The 22,974-nt window shown below is 38.5% G+C and overlaps 1 protein-coding gene across 5 annotated transcripts in view; it reads right to left on the reverse strand.

Moving 5' to 3' along the window:
- The window catches only part of TCP11 (t-complex 11), an 88,237-nt gene that overhangs the window by 53,347 nt on the left and 11,916 nt on the right, over positions 1-22,974 (reverse strand). For all 5 annotated transcript variants that reach the window (XM_077161552.1, XM_077161549.1, XM_077161553.1 and 2 more), the window contains one exon: positions 21,538-21,658. In XM_077161552.1, coding sequence (XP_077017667.1) covers positions 21,538-21,658 — 121 coding nt within the window. The remainder of the gene's footprint in view (positions 1-21,537; positions 21,659-22,974) is intronic.

The following is a 22,974-nucleotide window of genomic DNA, read 5'->3' on the forward strand; positions in this document are numbered from 1 at the left end:
GCCTTAAACCATCTCAAGGCTCCTCCCATGCTGAGTATTCATTAACCTTCTCTATTCAAATACATACTTATCTGAACATTAATGAGCTAAGTCTTTTTCTGAGTCACCAATATTACCCAAAGAAGCAGTTCTGCACATTTCTTTTGGCTTATATGAAAATTTAGCTCCAGGATTTTGTAGAAATTGGCTTTTCAACTGATATCAATAATAGACATCAAAATTCCAAATGCATACAATTGAAATCTATATGTGTATATTAATTTTATGTAAATTATATATATTATATATGTGTGTGTCTGTTATATGTATAACAGATAAAAAATAATCCTTTAGTATAAATAAAAAAAAAACACCAAAAGGAAAATGATTAAATAGTGGTTTTAGAGTAATAACAATGAATGTTAATGGATTAAGCTCTCTACTCAAAAGACACAGACTGGCAGAATGAATAAAAAGATATATGAGCTATCTGTATGCTGTGTACAAAAGACTCACTTCAGACCCAAGGATACAAATAGGTTGAAAGTGAAAGGCTAAAAAAAAATATTCTACACAAACAGCATAAAAAAATCTGGGGTAGCTATACTGATATCAGACAAAATAAACTTTAAATGCAAAGCTATTTTAAGAGCTAAAGAAGGACATTAAAGGAGTACATGGTTAGTTCAGGGGTACAATTCTTGCCTGCCATACGAGAGAACCAGGTTCAATTTCCCACCATGCACTCCAAAACAAACACCAAAACATTCAACAAATGGTGTTCCGCTAACAAGATATTTACATGTAAAAGAATGAAATGTGACCCCTCAACCACAGCATATGAAACAAACAAAAAAGAAAGACATTAAATATTAATAAAAGAGGCAATCCACCAAGAAGAAATAACAATCATAAATATATATGTACCGAGCCAAGGTGTCCCCCCAAAAAATATTTAAGGCCAGGCAAAACTGAAGGGAGAAATAGAAGGATCTACAATAATAGCTGGAGACTTAATACACCTCTCATATCAAAAGAACATCTAGATAGAGGATCAATAAGGAAATAGAGAACTTGAATAATCTGATAAATGAACTAGATCTAAGCAACAGACACAGAACAATGTACTCCAAGACAGCAGGATAAACATTCTTCCTAAGTGCTCATGAATCATTCTCCAAGATAGACTACATGTTGGGGAACAAAACAGGTCTTAATAAATTTTAAAAGATTGAAATTATACAACACACCATCTCTAATAATAATGGAATGAAGCTGGAAAATGCACACATTTATGGATAGGGAGGTAAACAAGGTACTCTTAAACAATCATGGGTCAAAGACGAAACTGTAAGATAAATCAGTAAATATCTGGAGATGAATGAAAAGAGAACACACCATGTCAAAACTTATAGGATGCAGCAAAGGCACTGTGGAATGAGATACATGTAGCCTTAAATGTCTACATTAAAAAGGAAGAGCTAAAATCAAATATCTAACTATGCACCTGTAGGAACAAGAAAAAGACTATAAACTGTTATTCAACATTGTGCTAGAAGTTCTAGCTAGAGCAATTAGGCAAGAAAAAGAAATAAAAGGCATCTACATTGGAAAGGGAGAAGCAAATCCCAAAGCAAGCAGAAAGAAAGAAATAATAAAGATTAGAGCAGAAATAAATGAAGTTCAGAACCAAAAACTATAGAGAGAACCAACAAAACCAAAAGTGGGTTCTTTGAGACGATCAACAAAATTGACAAGCCCTTAGCTAGACAGAAAAAAAGAGAAAAGAAGATGAAAATAAATAAAATCAAAAATCAGAGGGAGGACATTACTACTGACCCCACAGAAATAAAAAGGATCATAACAGCATACTACAAACAACTGTATGTCTACAAACTAGACAATTTAGATGAAATGGACAGTTTTCTAGAAACACAGGAACAACCCATGCTGATCCATGCTGACTCCAGAAGAAACAGATGTCAACAAAGCAATCACAAGTAGAGATTGAAACAGTCATCAAAAACATCCCCAAAAAGAAAAGCCCAGGACCAGAATGCTTCACAGATCCTCCACAAATCAGTCCAAGAATTAATACCAATTCTGCTCAAACTGTCCCAGAAAACTGAAGAGGAGGGAATGCTACTGATCTCATTCTATAAAGCTAAAGTCACTGATACCAAAACCAGATAAAGGTATACAATAAAGTAAAATTATAGACCAATTTCTCTAATGAAATTGAAACAAAAATCCTCAACAAAATACTTGCACATCGAATCCAGCTATGCATTAGAAAGAATTATACACCATGATCAAGTAGGTTTTACCCCAAGTTTGTAAGGGTGCTTCAACATGAGAAAATAAATCAATGTAATACAACACGTTAACAAATTGAAGAACCACATGATCATTTCAATTGACTCAGAAAAAGCATTTCACAAAATCCAGCATCCCTTCTTGATAAAAACACTTTGAAAGATAAGAATAGAAGGAAGCTTTCTCTACATGATAAAGCGCATAGAAGAAAAACCCACTGTTAACATCGTACTCAAAGGGGAAAGACGGAGAAAAGGGAAAGACTGAAAGCTTTCCCACTGAGATTGGGAACAAGAAAAAGATGTCCACAGTCACCACTGTTATTCAACATTGTGCTAGAAGTTCTAGCTAGAGCAATTAGGCAAGAAAAAGAAACAAAAAGCATCTACATTGGAAAGGGAGAAGTAAAACTTTCACATTTAAGATGATATGATCCTATACCTAGAAAGTCCCAAAAAATGACCTACTGAAGGAGCTCAGGAAAGTGGTGGGATACAAGGTTAACACACAAAATCAGTAGTGTTTCTATACACTGATAATGAGCAAAATTGAGGAGGAAATCAGGAAAAATTCCATTTATAATATCTAAAGAAGCAAATACCCAGGAATAAACTTAACTAAGTATGTAAAGAATCTGTATTCAGAAAACTAGAAAGTATTGCTAAAAGAAATCAAAGAAGACCTAAATAAATGAAAGGAAATTCCATTTTTATGAATTGGAAGACTAAATAATGTTAAAATTTCAATTCTACCCAAATTGATTCACAGATTCAATGCAAGCCCAATAAGATTCCAACAGACTACTTTGCAGAATTGGAAAAGCCAATTACCAAGGGTAAAGGGCACTTAGCCAAAAACCTGTTGAAAAAGAAGACACTCACTCACTGACTTCAAAGCATATTACAAAGATACAGTGATAAAACAGCACACTATTGGCATAAAGATAGACATAATGACCATAAAGATAGATAACTCAATCACAGCACCATGGGATTGAGAAAGACTTCTTGACCAAAAGGGGAAACAGAAAAATGAGACAAGGTAAAGTTGCAGTGGCTGAGAGAGTTCAAACAGAGTTGAAAGGTTATCCTAGAGATTATTCTTATGCATTTTATAAACAACCCTTTTTAGTTTATGGTGCATTGGAGTGGTTAGAGGGAAGTGTCTGAAACTGTTGCGCTATGTTCCAGAAGCCTTGATTCTTGAAGAGAATGTATAACTATATAGCTTTTATAAATGACTGTGTGACTGTGAACATGTTGTGTCTGATGCTCCTTTTATCCAGGGTATGGACAGGTTAAAAAAAAAAAAAAGGACAATAAATAATAGGAGGGAAAAAGGGGTGAAAAAAAATTGGGTAGATTGAAATACTAGTGGTCAATGAGAGGGAGCATAAATGGGACATGTGAGTTTTTTCTTTTCTTTCTTTACCTGGAGTGATGCAAGTGATGCAAATGTTCTAAAAATGATCAGGGTGAATACACAACTAAGTGATGACATTGTAAGCCATTTATTGTATACTATGGATAGACTGTATGTGTATGAAGATTTCTCATTAAAAATGTATTTTTTTAAATGATCTTGTAGGAGGCGGTTTCTTAGGTCTTACACCCAAAAGCACAAGCAATGCAAGAAAAAATAGATAAATGGGACTTCCTCTAAATTGAATCCTTTTGTGCTTGAATGGACTTTGTTAAGAAGGTGAAAGGCAGCCAACTCAATGGGAGAAAATATTTGGAAACCACATATCCGAGGAAAGATTTAATATCCAGGAGACACAAAGAATTTTGACAACTCAATAATAAAAAGACAACCCTATTTAAAAAAGGGCAAAAGGGGTAGGCCATGTCGCTTAGCAGGCAGAGTTCTCGCCTACCATGCCGGAGCTCCAGGTTCAATTCCTGGTGCCTGCCAATGCAAAAAAATAAAGAATAAAAAAGGGCAAAAGACATGAATAGATATTTTTTCAAAGAGGATATACAAATGGCTACAAAAGCACATGAAAAGATTTTCAACATCACTATCTATTAGAGAAATGCAAATTAAAACTACTAGATATCATTTCAAACCTATTAGAATGGCCACTATTAAGAAAAATAGGAAACTGCAAGTGTTGGAGAGAGGACGTAGAGAAATAGGAACACTTATTTACTGTTGGTGGGAATGCAGAATGGTGCAACTGCTGTGGAAGACAGCTTGCTGGTTCCTCAGGAAGCTAAATATAGAACTGTTATGTGATCTGGCAATCCCACTAAGAGGTATATACTCAGAAGAATTGAAAGCAGGGATGTAAACAGACATTTGCACACCAGTATTCACAGCAGCATAGTTTACAATTGCTGAAAGATAGAAACAATCCAGTTGTCCATCAACCGATGAATGGATAAACAAAATGTGGTATATACATATGGTGGAATATTATGCAGCAATAAGAAGGTACGAAATCCTGAAGCACACGATAACATGAACCTTGGGAACGTAAGACTGAGTGAAGGACAAATACTGTATGATTTCACTAATACGATCTAATTAGAATATGTAAACTCATAGTCATAAAACTTAGAATATAGGTTACAAAGAGATAGAATGAGACTAGAAAATGGGGAGCAGTTGCCTAATATGGACAGAATTTTTAATGAGGTTTAAACTTAAATGTCTGCAAATGGATAGAAGTAACAGTATGCTTGCTGAATTGTAGGTGAATATGTTTGAAGGTGTTGTTTAGGGTCATATATGTCACCAGAAGGAAAGCTAAATGTTAAAATATGAGATTGTCACATTAAAAGATGCTCATCTTCATAAGCTATAAGGGAAATGCAAATCAAGGCTACAATGAGATATCTCACACCTATAAGAATGGCTGCTAGGAAACAGAAAACTATAAATGTTGGAGAGGATATGGGGAAATTGGAACACCTATTCACTGCTGGTGGGAGCGTGTAATGGTACAGACTTTGTGGAAGACAGTTTGGCAGTTCCTCAGGAAACTAAGTTTTGAGGTGCCATACAATCCAGCAATTGATATATGCTTAGAAGAGCTGAAAACTGTGACACCAACAGGCATTTGCACACCAATGTTCATAGCGGCACTATTCACAATTGCTAAAAGATGGAAACAACACAAGTGCCCATCAACAGATAAGTGGATCAACAAAATGTGGTATATACATATGATGGAATATCATGCAGCAGCAAGATGAAACAAGGTCCTAAAGCATACAACTACATGGATGAACCTTGAAAACATTATACTGAGTGAAATAAGCCAGACACAAAAGGATAGATACTGTGTAATCTTTCTATACGAGTCTGATAAAGGTAAACTCAGAGGCTTATAATGCAGAATACAAGGGATCTAGAGGTACACAAAAGCTAGAGATGGGTGAGAAGCTACCCAATAAGATTAAACTTAATTATAAGGGAACGGATAGAAGTGATAGTAGTTCATTAGCAGGGTTATAAATAGCAGTGCCATAATGAAGGTGAATATGATTGAAGGGGTTTGTATAGAGCCATGCACCCTACCAATTAACTCTACAATTGTAAATACGTTCTTGCATGAACTACTTCAAAAGTTTGATTTGTATAAAGAGTCAATAATAGAGGAGTATAGAAAATCAATATTGCATGATGTGATCTATAGTTAACAAGAAGACATCAACAAAGGACTTCCAGGTCAAGATGGCGGCTTAACAACCTGCACGTTTTAGTTCGTCCTCCAGAACAACTACTAAATAACCAGAAACAGTACAGAACAGCACCTGGGGCCACGTCAAAGACCAAACACACAGCGTACCCCAGTCTGGACCAGCTGGACCGACTGCAAGCACCCCCCAGAACTGTGAGTTCCCAAAGCTGCGGCGGCCAGTGCCCCTCCCCCACTGGCCACTTCCCAGAGGCGAAAGGAAAGGACTTTGCCAGCAGCAGGGACTGGGCACAATCAAACACCAATTGTGGAACTAACAAATTCTGACTACTAAAAATAGGCCACCAGCTTAGGTGAACCTGATCAAAGTGGAGGTTGCTCATTTTTGTCCCGGCGCCAAGGGAGCAGGGCTGACAGAAAAAGGGGGGTAAAAAAAGAAGGTAACAGAGGTTTTTGTGGCTGTGTATCTACAAAGGCTTGATTGCCTCTGGATACAATGGCAGGACTTTTCAGGCTGCAACTGCCCCAGGCATAGGCATAAGTGAGCTCTTTTGGGGGCTTGTCTGGAGCCTGTGCCTTCCCCAGGGAGGGGTGAAGCCCAACTCAGGTGGAATCCCTCCATCAAGGAATTCAGACCCCAGAGCTTGGTAATTTGAAGCCATTAAAACCAGCCTACAACCTCTCCTCTGTCTCCACCACGCCCCCAGCAGGGAGAGTCTGCCAAAGTTAAAGGTACTGCATCATCTTAGGCTGGTGGGACCTGCAGTCAGACAACCACCAACACAGGGGGCAGGATAAGAAAAACAGAGTCCAGAGACTTCACAGGAAAGTCTTTCAACCTGCTGGGTCTCACCCTCAGGGAAAACCGACGCAGGTGACTCTTTCCTCCTGATAGGAGGCCAGTTTGGTCTGGGAAAATCTGGCTGGGGTCTATAATATCTAAGTAGACCCTCCTAAGTGTGGGGAGGGGGGAGGCACCACACAAGCAGGGCAAGAAACAAGAAAACAAGAACTGAAAAATTCTCCTCTGTTAAGCAAAACTTAAGCTAAAGGTCCAGATAAAGCTGAACTGAATGTCAAAGAACAGATAGACAACAAATTCATCCAGCAAGAAAATCCTAGGTAAAAGAAGTGAAAGCAATCTCCAGAATAAACTAATTAAGGTAATTAAATGCCTAGATGCCAGAAAAAAAAACAAATCTCACTAGGAAAATTGAAGATATGGCCCAGTCAAAGGAACAAACCAACAAATCAAATGGCATAGAGGAGCTGAAACAATTAATTCAGAATGTATGAACAGACATGGAAAACCTCATCAAAAACCAAATCAATGAATTGAGGGAGGATATAAAGAAGGTAAGGAAAGAAAAAAAAGAAGAAACTGAAAGTCTGAAAAAACAAATCACAGAACTTATGGGAATGAAAGACACAGTAGAAGAGATTTAAAAAAACAATGGAAACCTACAATGGTAGATTTCGAGAGACAGAACATAGGATTTCAAAACTGGAGGATGGAACATCTGAAATCCGACAAGAAACAAAAACTATAGGAAAAAATATGGAAAAATATGAGCAGGGACTCAGGGAATTAAAAGACAATATGAAGCGCACGAATATACATGTTGTGGATGTCCCAGAAGGAGAAGATAAGGGAAAAGGAGGAGAAAAACTAATGGAGGAAATTATCACTGAAAATTTCCCAACTCTTATGAAAGACTTAAAATTACAGATCCAAGAAGTGCAGCATACCCCAAAGAGAATAGATCCAAACAGACATACTACAAGACATTTACTAATCAGAAATTCAGAGGTCAAAGAGGAAGAGAGAATCTTGAAAGCAGCAAGACAAAAGCTATCCATCACATACAAGGGAAGCCCAATAAGACTATGTGTAGATCTCTCAGCAGAAACCATGGAGGCAAGAAGACGGTGGGATGATATATTTAAATTATTAAAAGAGAAACACTGCCAACCAAGAATTCTATATCCAGCAAAACTATCCTTCAAAAATGAGGGAGAAATTAAAACATTTTCAGACAAAAAATCACTGAGAGAATTCGTGACCAAGAGACCAGCTCTGCAAGAAATACTAAAGGGAACACCAGAGACAGATACGAAGACAGAAGAGAGAGGTGTGGAGTGTAGAAAGGAAGACTATGAGTAAAGGTAAAAAGAAGGAAAATTAGATATGACATATAAAATCTAGAAGGCAAAATAGTAGAAGAAAGTACTACCCATGCAGTAATAACACCAAATGTTAATGGATTAAACTTTCCAATCAAAAGACATAGTCTGGCCGAATGGATTAAAAAACAGGACACATCTATATGCTGTCTCTACTCAAAGGACACGAGGCCAAGGACACAAATGGACATTTACACACCAATGTTTATAGCAGCATTATTAACAATTACCAAGAGATGGAAACAGCCAAAATGTCCATCAACAGACAGTTGGCTAAACAAACTGTGACATTTACATAAGATGGAATATTATGCAGCTGTAAGACAGAATAAAGTTATGAAGTATGTAACAACATGAATGGACCCAAGGACATTATGCTGAGTGTGATTAGCCAGAAACAAAAGGACAAATACTGTATGGTCTCAGTGATATGAACGGACATTAGTGAATAAACTTGGAATATTCTGTTGGTAACAGAGACCATCAGGAGATAGAAATAGGGTGAGATATTGGGTAATTGGAGCTGAAGGGATACAGATTGTGCAACAGGACTGAATATAAAAACTCAGAAATGGACAGCACAATACTACCTAACTGTAATGTAATTATGTTAAAACACTGAATGAAGCTGCATGTGAGAATGATAGAGGGAGAAGGGTTGGGGGCATAAATGAAATCAGAAAGAAAGATAGATAGTAAAATTGAGATGGTATAATCTAGGAATGCGTAGAGTGTATAATAATAGTGAAATGTACAATGTACCAATTTTAAAAATGTTTTTGCAGGAGGAAGAACAAAGGAATGTCATTATTGCAGGGTGCTGAAAATAGATGATAATTAATACTTTAAAATGTCACCTTATGTGTGAGACTAAAGCAAAAAATGTTTGTTACAAAATTTATATTTTGGCTAGAGCATTTCCTAAAATAACTCATGTAGATAGTTTGACTGAACATCATAAGTACTTGGAATCTCAGGTAGAACATGAGATTTTGTTGGTTTGTCCAGGGTGGTGCCCCGATGAATCCCAGAGTGATTTGATCAGTGACTGGAAAAGTATTTGCAAGCCCCCTTCAGGGAATGGTGAGAGCAGGGAGAAATTCAACTTCCCCAAGTTGAATTCTTGATATTCTCACAAGCAGTGTGGACAACCAAAGCTATAGGCTGAGCCCCCAGTCTTGAGGTTTGTTCATATTAAACTTAACCCCACAAAGGATAGGTCAAGTCTACTTAAAATTTAGGCCTAAGAGTCAACACCAAGAGAGCCTCTTTTGTTGCTCAGATGTGGCCTCTCTCTCCAGCCAACATGACAAGCAGTCTCACCACCCTCCCCCTCTCTGCATGGGACATGACTCTGAGGGGTGTGGATCTTCCTGGCAACGTGGGACAGAGATCCTGGAATAAGCTGAGACTCAGCATCAAGGGACTGAGAAAAACCCTAGAATGAGCTGAGAATTAACATCAAGGGATTGAGAGAACCTTCTCGACCAAAGGGGGAAGAGTGAAATGAGACAAAGTGTCAATGGCTGAGAGATTCCAAACAGAGTTGAGAGGTTATCCTGGAGGTTATTCTTATGCATTAAGTAGATATCACCTTGTTGTTCAAGATGTAGTGGAGAGGCTGGAGGGAACTGCCTGAAAATGTAGAGCTGTGTTCCAGTAGCCATGTTTCTTGATGATGATTGAACAATGATATAGCTTTCACAATGAGACTCTGTGAATGTGAAAACCTTGTGTCTGATGCTCCTTTTAGCTACTATATCACAGAAGAGTAGAACATATGGAATAAAAATAAATAATGGGGGAACAAATGTTAAAATAAATTTAGTTTGAAATGCTAGTGGTAAACGAAAGTGAGGGGTAAGGGGTATGGTATGTATAATCTTTTTTTCTCTGTTATCATTTTATTTCTTTTTCTGTTGTCTTTTATTTCTTTTTCTAAATCGATGCAAATGTTCTAAGAAATGATGAATATGCAACTATGTGATGATATTAAGAATTACTGATTGTATATGTAGAATGGAATGTTATCTTAATGTTTTGTTAATTTTTTTAATTAATAAAAAAAGTTTAAAAAAAAGAGAAAAAAAAAAGACATCAACAGTATCACAGCAATACCAGGGTTAAATAATTGGGGTGGGGGAGACAAGAGATAAGTGGAGGTTTAGATTTTATATTTGTTGAGGTTGTGTTTATCAGTTCTTTGTCTCTTTGGACCCATGAAAATTCTCTAAAACTGAGAATGCTAATCACTAAGTGCTAAAAACTAAGTGAGGACACTAAGACATGGATTCGTTATTCTGGACATCATCCATGATGCCCAACAGATGGAGGGGGCCGAGGGGTAATATGACTGAGAAGCAGAAAGACGAACTGTGATAAATACATATGATGGAACACTGGGCGGCTACAAAAAGGAATTAAGTTGTGAGGCACACAACAAAGTGCATAAACCTCAAGGACATTATGTTGTGCTAAATAAACCAGAAACAAAAGAACAAATATTGTATGGTCTCTTTTGGAAGAAACTTATAAGAAAAAATGGAGCCTAGATTGTAAGTTCTCATAGCAGTCACACTAGTCCAGAGTTGTAAGCCTATTTCTATATTCTGAGATACTGTGCTATATGTGTATAAGCTGGTATTTCCCTAGAACTTTGGGTATCTTTCTTATGCCGAAGACTCAGAGTAGGAGTTCTGCAACTCTGAAAGTCAGCACTGCTACATAAAACAGTTGTTAAAGTAACAAAAAAAGAGATCAGGCTTCAAGGAGAGATAAAAATGAAGCCGACCTAGTTGGGACTAAGGTAAATCAGAATACAGGGCAAAGGATGACATTATATGTATTTCAGAGCTTCACCTACTATATAAGACCAAAGGCAGACAGGTTTATTGTCTAGAAATTAAATTTTCTGTAACACAATCTAAATCAACCTGTCTGGATAGCTCTTTTAAACAACCCAAACACATGGAGCCCAGAATGGGAAAAAGGCCTTACAATTCTGCTTAAATTAATGTACTACCCAGATACACTCCAGACTATAGTGAGCTGATAATTAAAAGTATTGATAGAATCCTTAAGGAATTAGAGAAAAATATGGTTATTAAACTTTCCCAAATGAGAAATCTCTGGCACTCTCTCAGACATTAGGGACTCCAAAGTAAACAGGCCAAGCCCTCGATTTTTTTTAAACATTTTTTATTATAACATATATACAAAGCAAAGAAAGAAAAAAGCAATAATTTTCAAAGTACACTTCAACAAATAGTTACAGAACAGATTCCAAAGTTTGTCATGGGCTACTATTCCACCATCTTAGATTTTTCTTTCTAGCTGCTCCAAAACACTGGAGTCTAGCAAGAATATTAATATAGTGATTCAGCAGTTCACACCCGTTTGTGAAACCATCTTCTCCCTGTTATACCTCCTCCTCCTCCTTTGATTCTTCTCTCAATCTATAGGGATCTTTGGGCAATGCCTGTTCTGACTTTTTCATGTTGAGAAGGATTGTCAAGACTAAAGGATAGGGGGGTGTAATTAATTGACAATCTTGGAGAGGCTGGTTCCTCTGGGTTTCAGGATTTATCTGATCTAGGAACTCCCTAGGAATTGTAGGTTCTAGGAGAGCAAACTCAGTGCATGAAACCTTTATAGAGTCTCAATTCAAGCCCAAGGTGTTCTCAAGAGTCAGCAAGAATAATGTTGGTTGAGATGTAGCAAACCATGGCAATTAGCACTAACTAAAGCTTGTATAAGAGTCTCCTTCAGAATAACCTCTTGACTACACTTGATTTCTCCTGGCCACTGACGCCTTATTTTATTACACCTCTTTTCTCTGCCCTTGGTCCAGAAAGCATTATCAATTCCACAGTGCCAGAACCAGATTCATCCCTGGGAGCTAGGCTCCAGGCCGCCAGGGAGACCTTTACCTCTGAATGTCATGTCCTATGCAGGATGGGAGGGCAATGACCCTGCTTGAAGAGTTGGGCCTGGAGAGAGAGCCCACATTTGAGTAACAAAGAGGCTTCCTGGGAGCAACTTCCAGGCCTCGCCACAGGCAATATTAGCTTCTTCCCCACAGAAGCAAGTTTCATAAGGGTGAGCCTCAAAATCAATGGCCTGACCCATTTTCCCGGGATTCCCCAATGGTTAAAAGGGTACCCAGGGCTTCCCAGATGGGAAAGTTCAATAGCTCCATATATATATTTTTTGTTTGTCTGTTTTTTCCTTTGGATCCTCAAGAGACTCCACCAACATTCCCAATTATCAGCCCAACAGAGTCTGAGATGTTTCCAGGCACTATACCAAGCTATACAGAACTACGATCCTCGTTCCCACCCTGGACCCCAGTAGTCTGTGTCATTCAAATGAGCTATCCAGACAGACAAATCCAGATTACACATTAGAGAAAATGTAGGTTCCAGACAAAATAAACCCCTCTATCTTTGGTCCCACACAGTAGATAAAGGACTAGAGTACACACACTATCATCCTTCATCCTGCACTTTACTCAATTCCCAGTCAGATTGGCTTTGTTTTTAACTACAAACATGGCCAGATATACCTTACATCACTACAACTGTTATTATACACAGCTATGCTATCCTTCAGGGCTGCAGCACCCCATCTCTGGGTTCCAGGTATCACAGAGCTACTCAAAGCCCCAGGGAAACACCAGCTGTTACACACACAGTCCAGCATCTCAATATCCAGAAATACATTTACAACTTGAGACTAAGTTTACCACACCCCCCACCTCTCGCCCTCACCAACCACCAGCACCCTCCAGTCATCCAATCTACTCCATCCCCTGTCCTCCCTACTATCTATCCATTTCCCTCTCTGTATTTCTTCAGTCATCCGCCCATACCCTGGACAAAAGGAACATCAGACACAAGGCCTTCACAATCACAGTCACACTGCAAAAGCACATCCCCACACAACTGTCTTCAAGAATCAAGGCCACCATCTCTCTTTCAGCCAACACGACAAACAAACTCACTGCTCTCCTCCTCTCTACATGGGACATGACTCCCAGGGGTGTAAACCTTCCTGTCAATTTGGGAAAGAAATCCTAAAATGAGCAGGGACTCCGCATCAAGGTATTGAGAAAATCTTCTTGACCAAAAGGGGGAAGAGTGAAACAGGACAAAATAAAGTGTCAATGACTGAGAGATTTCACAGTCAAGAGGTTATCCTTACACATTATATAGATATCACCCTTTTAGTTAAGGTATATTGGAGAAGCTGGAGGGAAGTGCCTGAAAACGGACAGCTGTGTTCCAGTAGCCATATTTCTTGAAGATGATTGAATAATGATATAGCTTTCTCAATGTGACTGTGTGACTGTGAAAACCTTGTGTCTGATGCTCCTTTTATCTGCAATATAGACAGATGAGTAAAACATATGGATTTAAAATAAATAAATAATAGGGGGGAAATGTTAAAATAAATTCAGTAGATTGAAACACTAGTGATCAGTGAAAAGGAATGGTAAAGAGTATGGAAAAAAATAGGGAAACAAAGACAAATATTATTGGGTAGATGGAAATACTAGCAGTCAATGAGGGAGGAGGGTAAGGGGTATGGTATATAGGAGTTTTTTTCTTTTTTCTTTTTATTTCTGTTTCTGAATTGATGCAAATGTTCTAAGAAATGATCATGGTGATGAATATACAACCATGTGATGATATTGTGAGTTATTGATTTTATACCAAGAATGGAATGATCATATAGTAAGAATGTTCATGGTTGTATGTTGTCATATTTAAAAAAAATTTTAAAAGGGTCAAGGCCACCGGAACAAAGCCGAACAGCCTCAGGTACTTCCCTCCAGCCACTCCAACATACCACAAACCAAAAAGGGACATCTAAACAATGCATAAGAACAACCTCCAGGATAACCTCCCAACTCTGCCTGAAATCTCCCAGACGCTGAAATCCCATTTTGTCTCATTTCCCTCTTCCCACTTCTATCAAGAAGGCTTTCTTAGTCCCCTGATGCTGGGTCCCAGCTCATGCTGGGATCTCTGTCCCATGTTGCCAGGGAGGTTTATACCCCTGGGAGTCATATTCCACGCAGGCGGGAGGACAGCAAGTTTACTTACCAAGCCAACCCACAGAGAGAGGCCACATCTGAGCAACAAAAGAGGTTCTCTCTGGGGTGACTCTTAGGCCTAATTTTAGGTAGGCTTAGCCTATTCTTTGAGGGAATAAGTTTCATAGGGTGAACCCAAGATTGAGGTGCTCAGCCTCTGGTTTGGTTATCTCCACTGCTTGCGAGAATATCAGAAATTCTCCAAATGGGGAAGTTGAATATTTCCTCCTTTCTCCCCATTTCCCCAAGGGGACTTTGCAAATACTTCTTTATTCACCTTTATTCACTTCTTTATTCAAAATACTCTGGGATTTATCAGGGCATCACACTAATCTGGACAAACCAACAAAATCTCATGCCCTTTTCAAGATTCCATGTACTTACAGTATTCAATTAAACTGACCATACAAGTTAAATGAGGAAATATACTACCCAAAATATAAATTTTGTACCAAATAAACATCTCCCCTTTTAGTCTCACAAGTTGAAGTTTTAAAACATGGATAATCTCATCCTTTACCCACTCTTCTGATATTCCTTAGTCCTATCCAGATCAGCTTCATTCATATCTCTACTCCAAGTCTGATCCCTTTCTCAACTTTTTAAATAGCTCCTGTGGGGTACTGCTGACTTTCATAGCTTCAGAGCTCTAATTCTGAGTCTCAGGTGTCACATAATACCTGAAGTTTCTGGGAACAACCAGGTTATAAACAAACAGCTCAATATCACACAATTTAGAAATAACAGTTACACCTCCTGAATATATGTGACTGCTGTAAGAGCTTACAATCTAGGATCTTTTACAATAGGCCCCAACCTGACAACCCATATTCTCTACTTCAGTTCACCAAGTTTTTATATTATAGTTAGTCCATATGATTGAGGCATGATTGTATTTGTCTTTTTTTTCCCTGACATTTCATTCAACGTATAGTCCTTAGGATTCATACACTTAGTGGCATGCCTCACGACTTCATTCCTTCTTGCAACCACGTAGTAGTCCACTGTATGTATATACCATAGTCCCCCCTTGCACATCTCAGTCACTGTATCCATAGGCCACCTCTATCCATTGTGGACTGCAAACACTACCACCATAAATACCAATGTGCAAATGTCCATTCAAGTCACCACACTCTATTCCTCCAGGTATGTACTGAGCAATGGGGTTTCAGGATCATATCAAGCCCTTGATTCTGATGTTTGCCCTTGTGAAACTTACTTCTATAATGGAGAAATGAAGCCAACCTATGATTATGTCTAAGAGTTGCTTCCAGGAAACCTCTTTTGTTGCTCAGATGTGGCCTCTCTCTCTTTAAGCTCAACTCTACAAGGAAAATCACTACCCTCCATGTTATGTAGGGCATAACACTCAGGGTGAAAGTCTCCCTAACGACATGGGGCATGACTCCTGGGAATGAGCCTGACCCTGGCACCATCAGATCAGCAATGCCTTCTGGACCAAAAGGGGAAAAGAAAAGTAACAAAATAAGGTATCAGTGGCTGAAAGAATTCAAATAGAGTCAATAGGCTATTCTGGAGGCTACTCTTATGCAAGCTTCAGCTAGATATTGCTAATTGCCATGGTTTTCCAAACCCAAACATCATCATTTTCTGTTAACCCTAAAGAACATCTAGGGGTCTAACTGAGACTCTACAAAAGTTTCATGCACTAAGTTTACTTTTCAGAAACTCACAACCTCTACAAGGTTCTTAGGTCACACGAGTCCTGAAACTCAGAGGGGCCAGCCTCTCCAAGAGCATCAACTAATTCCATCCTCTTATCCTATATTGTTGACATTCTTTTCAACATGAAAAAGTTAGAACGGGCATAGGCCAAAGACCCCTATAGATTGGGGGAAGGTACAAAGGAGAAGGAAGAGCTATAACAGGAATGATAGGATCTAACAAATTAGTATGACTGCTGAATCTCTATATAGATATTTCTTCTAGTTTCCAGTGTTTTGGAGCAGCTAGAAGGAAAAATCTGAAATTATAGCATGGTAAATACATACCAAACTTTGAATTCTGTTCTGAAACTACTTATTAAACTGTACTTTGAAAATTATTGCTTTTTTGTGTGTACGTGTTTGTTTTTGTGGGTATATATGTTCTATTTCACAATAAAAAAATGTTTAAAAATATGGGATTGTGCAGGCCACAGTGGCTCAGCAGGCAGAGTTCTCGCCCGCCATGCCAGAGACCCAGGTTCAATTTCCAGTGCCTGCCCATGCAAAAAAAACAATCTAAAGGAAAGAGAAAATATATGGGATTGTATAACATAGTGAATCTTGTGGTGAACAATGTTTATGATTAATACTACAAATATAAATAAGCTCTTTCATGAACCAGTACAAATGTACAACACTTTGTGTAGAGTTAATAGAGTGGTATATGGGGAAAAAGTACTTATTGCAAAGGACTGACTATAGTTAACAGCAATATCTAAATATCCTTTCATCAACAGTAATAAATGTAGCACACCAATACTAGGGGCCAATAATAGGGGGGGATAAGAAGTATGGAGTGTTTTGGGTTTTCTTTCTTTACATCTATTTTTTATCTTTCTTTTTTGGACAATGAAAATGTTTTAAAATTGACTGTGATGATGACTGCACAACATAGGTGACAATACTGTGAGACACTGATTGTATACTTTGAATGGACTGTATAGTGCATGAATATATCTCAATAAAATTGACAGTTAAAAAAACAAATTACGGCGGGCCGCGGTGGCTCAGCGGGCAAAGTGCTTGCCTGCTATGCCGGAGGACCTCGGTTCGATTCCCGGCCCCAGCCCATGTAACAAAAACAAAAAAAAACAAAATACAATAAAACAAGAAAATTTTTAAAAAAAAAAAAAAAAAAAAAAAAAAAAAAAAAGGGCGGGCCGCGGTGGCTCAGCGGGCAAAGTGCTTGCCTGCTATGCCGGAGGACCTCGGTTCGATTCCCGGCCCCAGCCCATGTAACAAAAAACGGAAAAACAAAATACAATAAAAACAAGAAAATGTTTAAAGATGTTTCCCTTTCTTCCTTCCTTCCTTCCTTCTATCCTTCCTTCCTTCTCTCTGTCTTTCCTTTAAAAAAAAAAAAAAAAAAAAAAAAAAAAAAAAAAAAAAAAAAAAAAAAAAAAAAAAAACAAATTAAGATATCATTTCATACCTACTAGAATGGCCACCATTAAGAAAAACAAAATTGCAAGTGTCAGAGAGGATATGAAGAAATAAGAACACTTATTCACTATTGGTGGGGATGTAGAATGGTGCAGTTGCTGTTGAAGACAGTTTGCTGGTTCCTCGGGAAGCTAAGTATGGAACTGCCACATGATCTGGCAATCCTACTATGAGGTATATACTCAGAAGAACTGAAAGCAGAGATGAAAACAGACATTTGCACACCGATATTCACAGCAGCATTAATTACAATTGCTGAAAGATGGAAACAACCCAGGTATCCATCAACTGACAGATAAACAAAATGTGGTATATAAATACGATGGAATATTATGCAGCACTAAGAAGAAATGAAGTCATAACACATGTGACTACATAGATCAACCTTGAGGACATAATGTCGAATGAAATAAGTCAGACACAAAAGGATAAATACTGTATGAACTCACTAATATGAACTAAATGTAACTAGCAAACTCATGATATTAATATCTAGAACATAGGTCATCAGGAGATAGAATAAGGGCAGAAGATGGGGAGCTGATGCTTAATTTGTGTAGAAGATGTAATAAGGTTGATTGTAAATGGAAATTATAGAGGTGATGGGAACACATTACAGTGAGTGTAACTAACAGCAATGATAAATGGGTATGATTGTGGGATCACACACAAAGGGAATACTTACGGTCACTAGTAGAAAAGCCTGAGGATGAAACATGGGACTGTATAATGTATTGAATACTTTTCTGGGTGAAAATGTTCTAAAACTGATTGTGGTGATGTATGCACAACTCTGTGAATAAACTAGAAGACATTGATTGTACAGTTTAGATGGAGTATATAGTATGTGAATTGATCTCAATAAAACTGCTTTAAATTCAAAAAAAAAAAGGAAGGAGCTTTTCTTCCTATTTCTGGTATGCTCCTCATTTGGAAGTCTCCTGCAGTAAGAGAGCCTCTCCAGAACACAGCTCCTTCAATGCAGTAGACAGCAGCACACAGTGGCCAGCAACTTTTCTTGGCACCCCCCTCAGATGACTTTAAACAGAGTACCTCCAGCAAGACACCTCCCTGTGAACAGTTTTCCCCAACCCATGATATGGCATCACAGCTACCCCCTCCAACGAGGTCATTAGGTGTTCTAGCTTAGCCCTAGCAGGAGTGGCTGCTCTGTAGATCTGCTATTCCAGTTTTTATTTAGAGTTCTCTTTACTCCTTACTATCCAAGCCTTAATTTCTCCAATCCCATTATAATAATTCTAATATTAAAATTTCCCTGTTCCAATGTTAAAATAAATTTAGTTTGAAATGCTAGATATCAATGAAAGGGAGACGTAAGGAGTATGGTATGTATAAATTTTTTTCTGTTTTCTTTTTATTTCTTTTTCTGAATAGATGCAAATGTTCCAAGAAATTATCATGATGATGAATATGCAACTATGTGATGATATTGTGAATTACTGATTATATATGTAGAATGGAATGATCAAAAGTTAAGAATGTTTGCATTTGGTGTTTTTTGGCATTTAAAAAAAAAATTTTAGAAAAAGATTCCATGTACCTATGGTGTCCGTCTAAACTGACCATACAAGTTAAGAAATTTTGCTTAAGAGTGTTTTAAGCGATGGAATATTATGCAGCTGTAAGACAGAATAAAGTTATGAAGTATGTAACAACATGAATGGACCTTAAGGACATTATGCTGAGTGTGATTAGTCAGAAACAAAAGGGCAAATACTGTATGGTCTCACTGATATGAACTGACATCAGTGAATAAACTTGGAATATTTCCTTGGTAACAGAGACCATCAGGAGATGGAAATAGGGTAAGATATTGGATAACTGGAGCTGAAGGGATACAGATTGTGCAACAGGACTGAATATAAAAACTCAGAAGTGGACAGCACAATATTACCTAACTGTAATACAATTACGTTAAAACACTGAATGAAGCTGCATATGAGAATGATAGAGGGAGGAGGGCTGGGGCATAAATGAAATCATAAAGAAAGATAGGCGATAAAGATTGAGATGGTGTAATCTAGGAATGCCTAGAGTGTATAATGATAGTGACTAAATGTACAAATTTTAAAAATGTTTTTGCATGAGGAAGAACAAAAGAATGTCATTACTGCAGTGTGCTGAAAATAGATGGTACTTAATAGTTTAAAATTTCAACTAATGTGTGAGACTAAAGCAAAAAATGTTTATTTGGTACAAATCTATACTTTGACTAGTGCATCTCCTAATATAACTTATGTAGATAGTTGATTGAACACCTTAAGTACATGGAACTTTGTATAGGACATGAGATTTTGTTGGTTTGTCCAGGTGATGCTATGATGAATCCCAGAGCGATTTGATCAGTGAGTGGAAAAGTATTTGCAAAGTCCCCTTCGGGGAATGGTGAGAACGGGGGAAAACTCAACTTCCCCAAGTTGAATTCTTGATATGCTCACAAGCAGTGTGGACAACCAAAGCTATAGGCAGAGCCCCCAGTCTTGGGGTTTGTTCATGTGAAACTTAACCCCACAGGGGATAGGTCAAGCCTACTTAAAATTAAGCCTAAGAGTCACCCCCAAGAGAACCTCTTTTGTTGCTCAGATGTGGCCTCTCTCTCCAGCCAACACAGCAAGCAGACTCACCACCCTCCCCCTGTCTACATGGGTCATGACCACGAGGGGTGTGGATCTTCCTGGCAGCGTGGGACAGAAATCCTAGAATGAGCTGAGATTCAGCATCAAGGGATTGAGAAAAACTCCAGAATGAACTGAGACCCAGTATCAAGGGATTGAGAAAACCTTCTGGACCGAAAGGGGGAAGAGTGAAATGAGACAAAGTGTCAATGGCTGAGAGATTCCAAACAGAGCCGAGAGGTTATCCTGGAGGTTATTCTTATGCATTAAGTAGATATCACCTTGTTATCCAAGATGTAATGGAGAGGCTGGAGGGAACTGCCTGAAAATGTAGAGCTGTGTTCCAATAGCCATGTTTCTTGATGATGATTGTATAATGATATAGCTTTCACAATATCATTGTGAATGATTGTGAAAACCTTGTGTCTGATGCTCCTTTTATCTACCTTGTCAACAGATGAGAGGAACATATGGAATAAAAATAAATAATAGGGGGAACAAATGTTAAAATAGATTTAGTTTGAAATGCTAGCAATCAATGAAAGGGAGGTGTAAGGGGTATGGCATGTAAAATTTTTTTTCTTTGTTATATTTTTCTGTTGTCTTTTTATTTCTTTTTCTGAATTGATGCTAATGTTCTGGGAAATGATCATGATGATGAATATGCAACTATGTGATGATATTGTGAATTGCTGAGTGTATGTGTTGGGAATGTTTGTGTTTCTTGTAATTTTTTTTAATTAATAAAAAATTTTTTTAAAAACCATTAAAAAAAACAGAGTGTTTTAAGCAAGGACATAATGTGTCTCTAAATTATTAAAACAAATCACTCTGCCCATTGAGATGAGAATAGCCTGGGTGAGCAGGCCAAATTTGGAAGCTTAGAGAGTAGCTACAAAGCTGTAACTTGCTCTACTTTTTGGAAGTCTTCCATCCCATTGAGTTTTTCACTTATGTTTCCATAGTTTTAATTTCTAATTTCTCTTGGCTTTTTTAATAATCCATTTTTATTGCATTCTTTTCTTGTTTCTCAAATGCAATTTCCTCTCATATCTTTCTGAAGTTCTCTGAATTGTCTCCATTGCTGACAAGCATGCTTTATTTTTCATTATTTTCTAAGGCACTATTGATTAGTGGCTAAAAGCACAGACTCAAGTCAGATTGCCTGGGTTCAAATACACTTTCCCCAATTACTAGGTGTTTGGCCTTAGGTAAGTCACTAAATGTCTCTATGCCTGTCTCATTATCTTTACAATGGAGATGATGATGGTACCTAACTGAAATGATGGTTGTGAGGATTAAATGAGTAAATACATACACAATAAAAAAAAAAAAAACTTCCCTGTTCCAATTACTATATGATTTGTTTCCTGATTAGATTTTGACTGATTCATGGACATGGTAAGAAAGGAAGTGTGTCATTTAGGATTTGGTAGCTACTAATATTCTAATAAACTGGGAATATCTAGGAACTCCAGGTCTGAAAACAGAAAGTTGGTCACTCACCTCTTTAATTTCTTTCAGAAGTTCAAGAGCACAAGTAAAGTCGGGAGGAGTAGCTGATAGTTGCTCTTTAAGATGGTCCCAAAAGGCATTGTGCATTGTCTCCTTGACCTTGCCCTCCAGACTGTAAGAGGGTTAAATGAGCAAATTACTCTCCCTACCCAAAAATAGTTGTGGGGTCATAATTTCCTATCCCCCAAATAGCATTTGATATGATAAAAGACATATTGACAGAGAAAGGCTAAGAACTATGTTTGAAATGAAGCAAAGTTCAATAAGTTCAGGTCAGACTTGGATGTCAAGGAAATCAGGGAAACCTCTGGAAATGGTTCCAGAACAACCGTGCCCCTGCAGTAGGAAGAACCCTGAATGGAGGTCAGGCCAGTGTTTCAGCACTGGTTCTGGTTCTAGCCTAGATGTGTGACAATTTCCATGGATGTACACACACAGCTCTGAACTAGATGATCTTTAATTTTATTTTATCCTCAAAATCTATGAAACAATTTTCCTTCTTTGATAACATCTGAATGCCCCAGTTATCTCCAAATCAGCAGGCCTAAACTTGAATTTAATTTCCTTTCTTCCCCTTCCAAACTTGTTACTTTTATTTTCCCAATTTCAGTGACACTACCACCTATCCAGTCACATAAGCCAGAAAGATGTCCTTTTGCCCTTAAAAAATATATATAGTTGCCAGTTGTAATTTCGCCCTTCCTCTAGCTCTCTGCCTAGCAACATATTCAAGCTATCCCATTGGACCTTTCTGCTCTCAGCTCACCCAATCCCTCGCTGCCACCCCTTAGACTCCTCACCAATCACGCAGCGCGCCTCCCCTGGCCCCCCCCATTTCCACCTCGCCACTATATAAAGCTCTGTACTTCCTCTAATAAACGTTCTGGTGTACACGCCTTGCCAGCTCCTCCAGTTCCGGCGAGTCGTTCTTCACTCTCGCGCGCCCTCCAGACCTTCGAGCCCCCGGGACCGGTCGGCTACCGAGTTCCCCCATCTCGCTGAGAGGAAGACCCCAGGCGGGAGCCAGGAAAAGCTCCTGCAATTGGCGCCCGAACAGGGACCTCCCCGCCGCTCGTCTTCTCTCCAGCGCCGTTCGCCACGCTCGACAGGTAAGGGCCCCGCCATTGGCAACGGCCCCCGTCTTCTCTTTCTCGCCGCTCGCCACACTTAAACTCGGCGACCGGCCCCGAAAGCTGCCTAATAGCCTCACCCCGTCTTCACCCCGTCTCCTATATTATTCTCCCTAAAGAAGAGAATGGGCAACCGCCTCACGGCACGCCAAGCGCCCCAAGTTCGCGCATTAGCCACCCTCCTGGACACCCATAAATGTAAGGTGTCCGTTCGCCAACCTCCTATTGCCATTTAACCCGTGGCTTGCCACATGTCACAAAAATAAGCACTTCCCCCCGGTCTCTTACCTGCGCTCGT

This window comes from Tamandua tetradactyla, chromosome 5 (assembly GCF_023851605.1).
Source record: "Tamandua tetradactyla isolate mTamTet1 chromosome 5, mTamTet1.pri, whole genome shotgun sequence".
Lineage (NCBI taxonomy): Eukaryota > Metazoa > Chordata > Mammalia > Pilosa > Myrmecophagidae > Tamandua > Tamandua tetradactyla.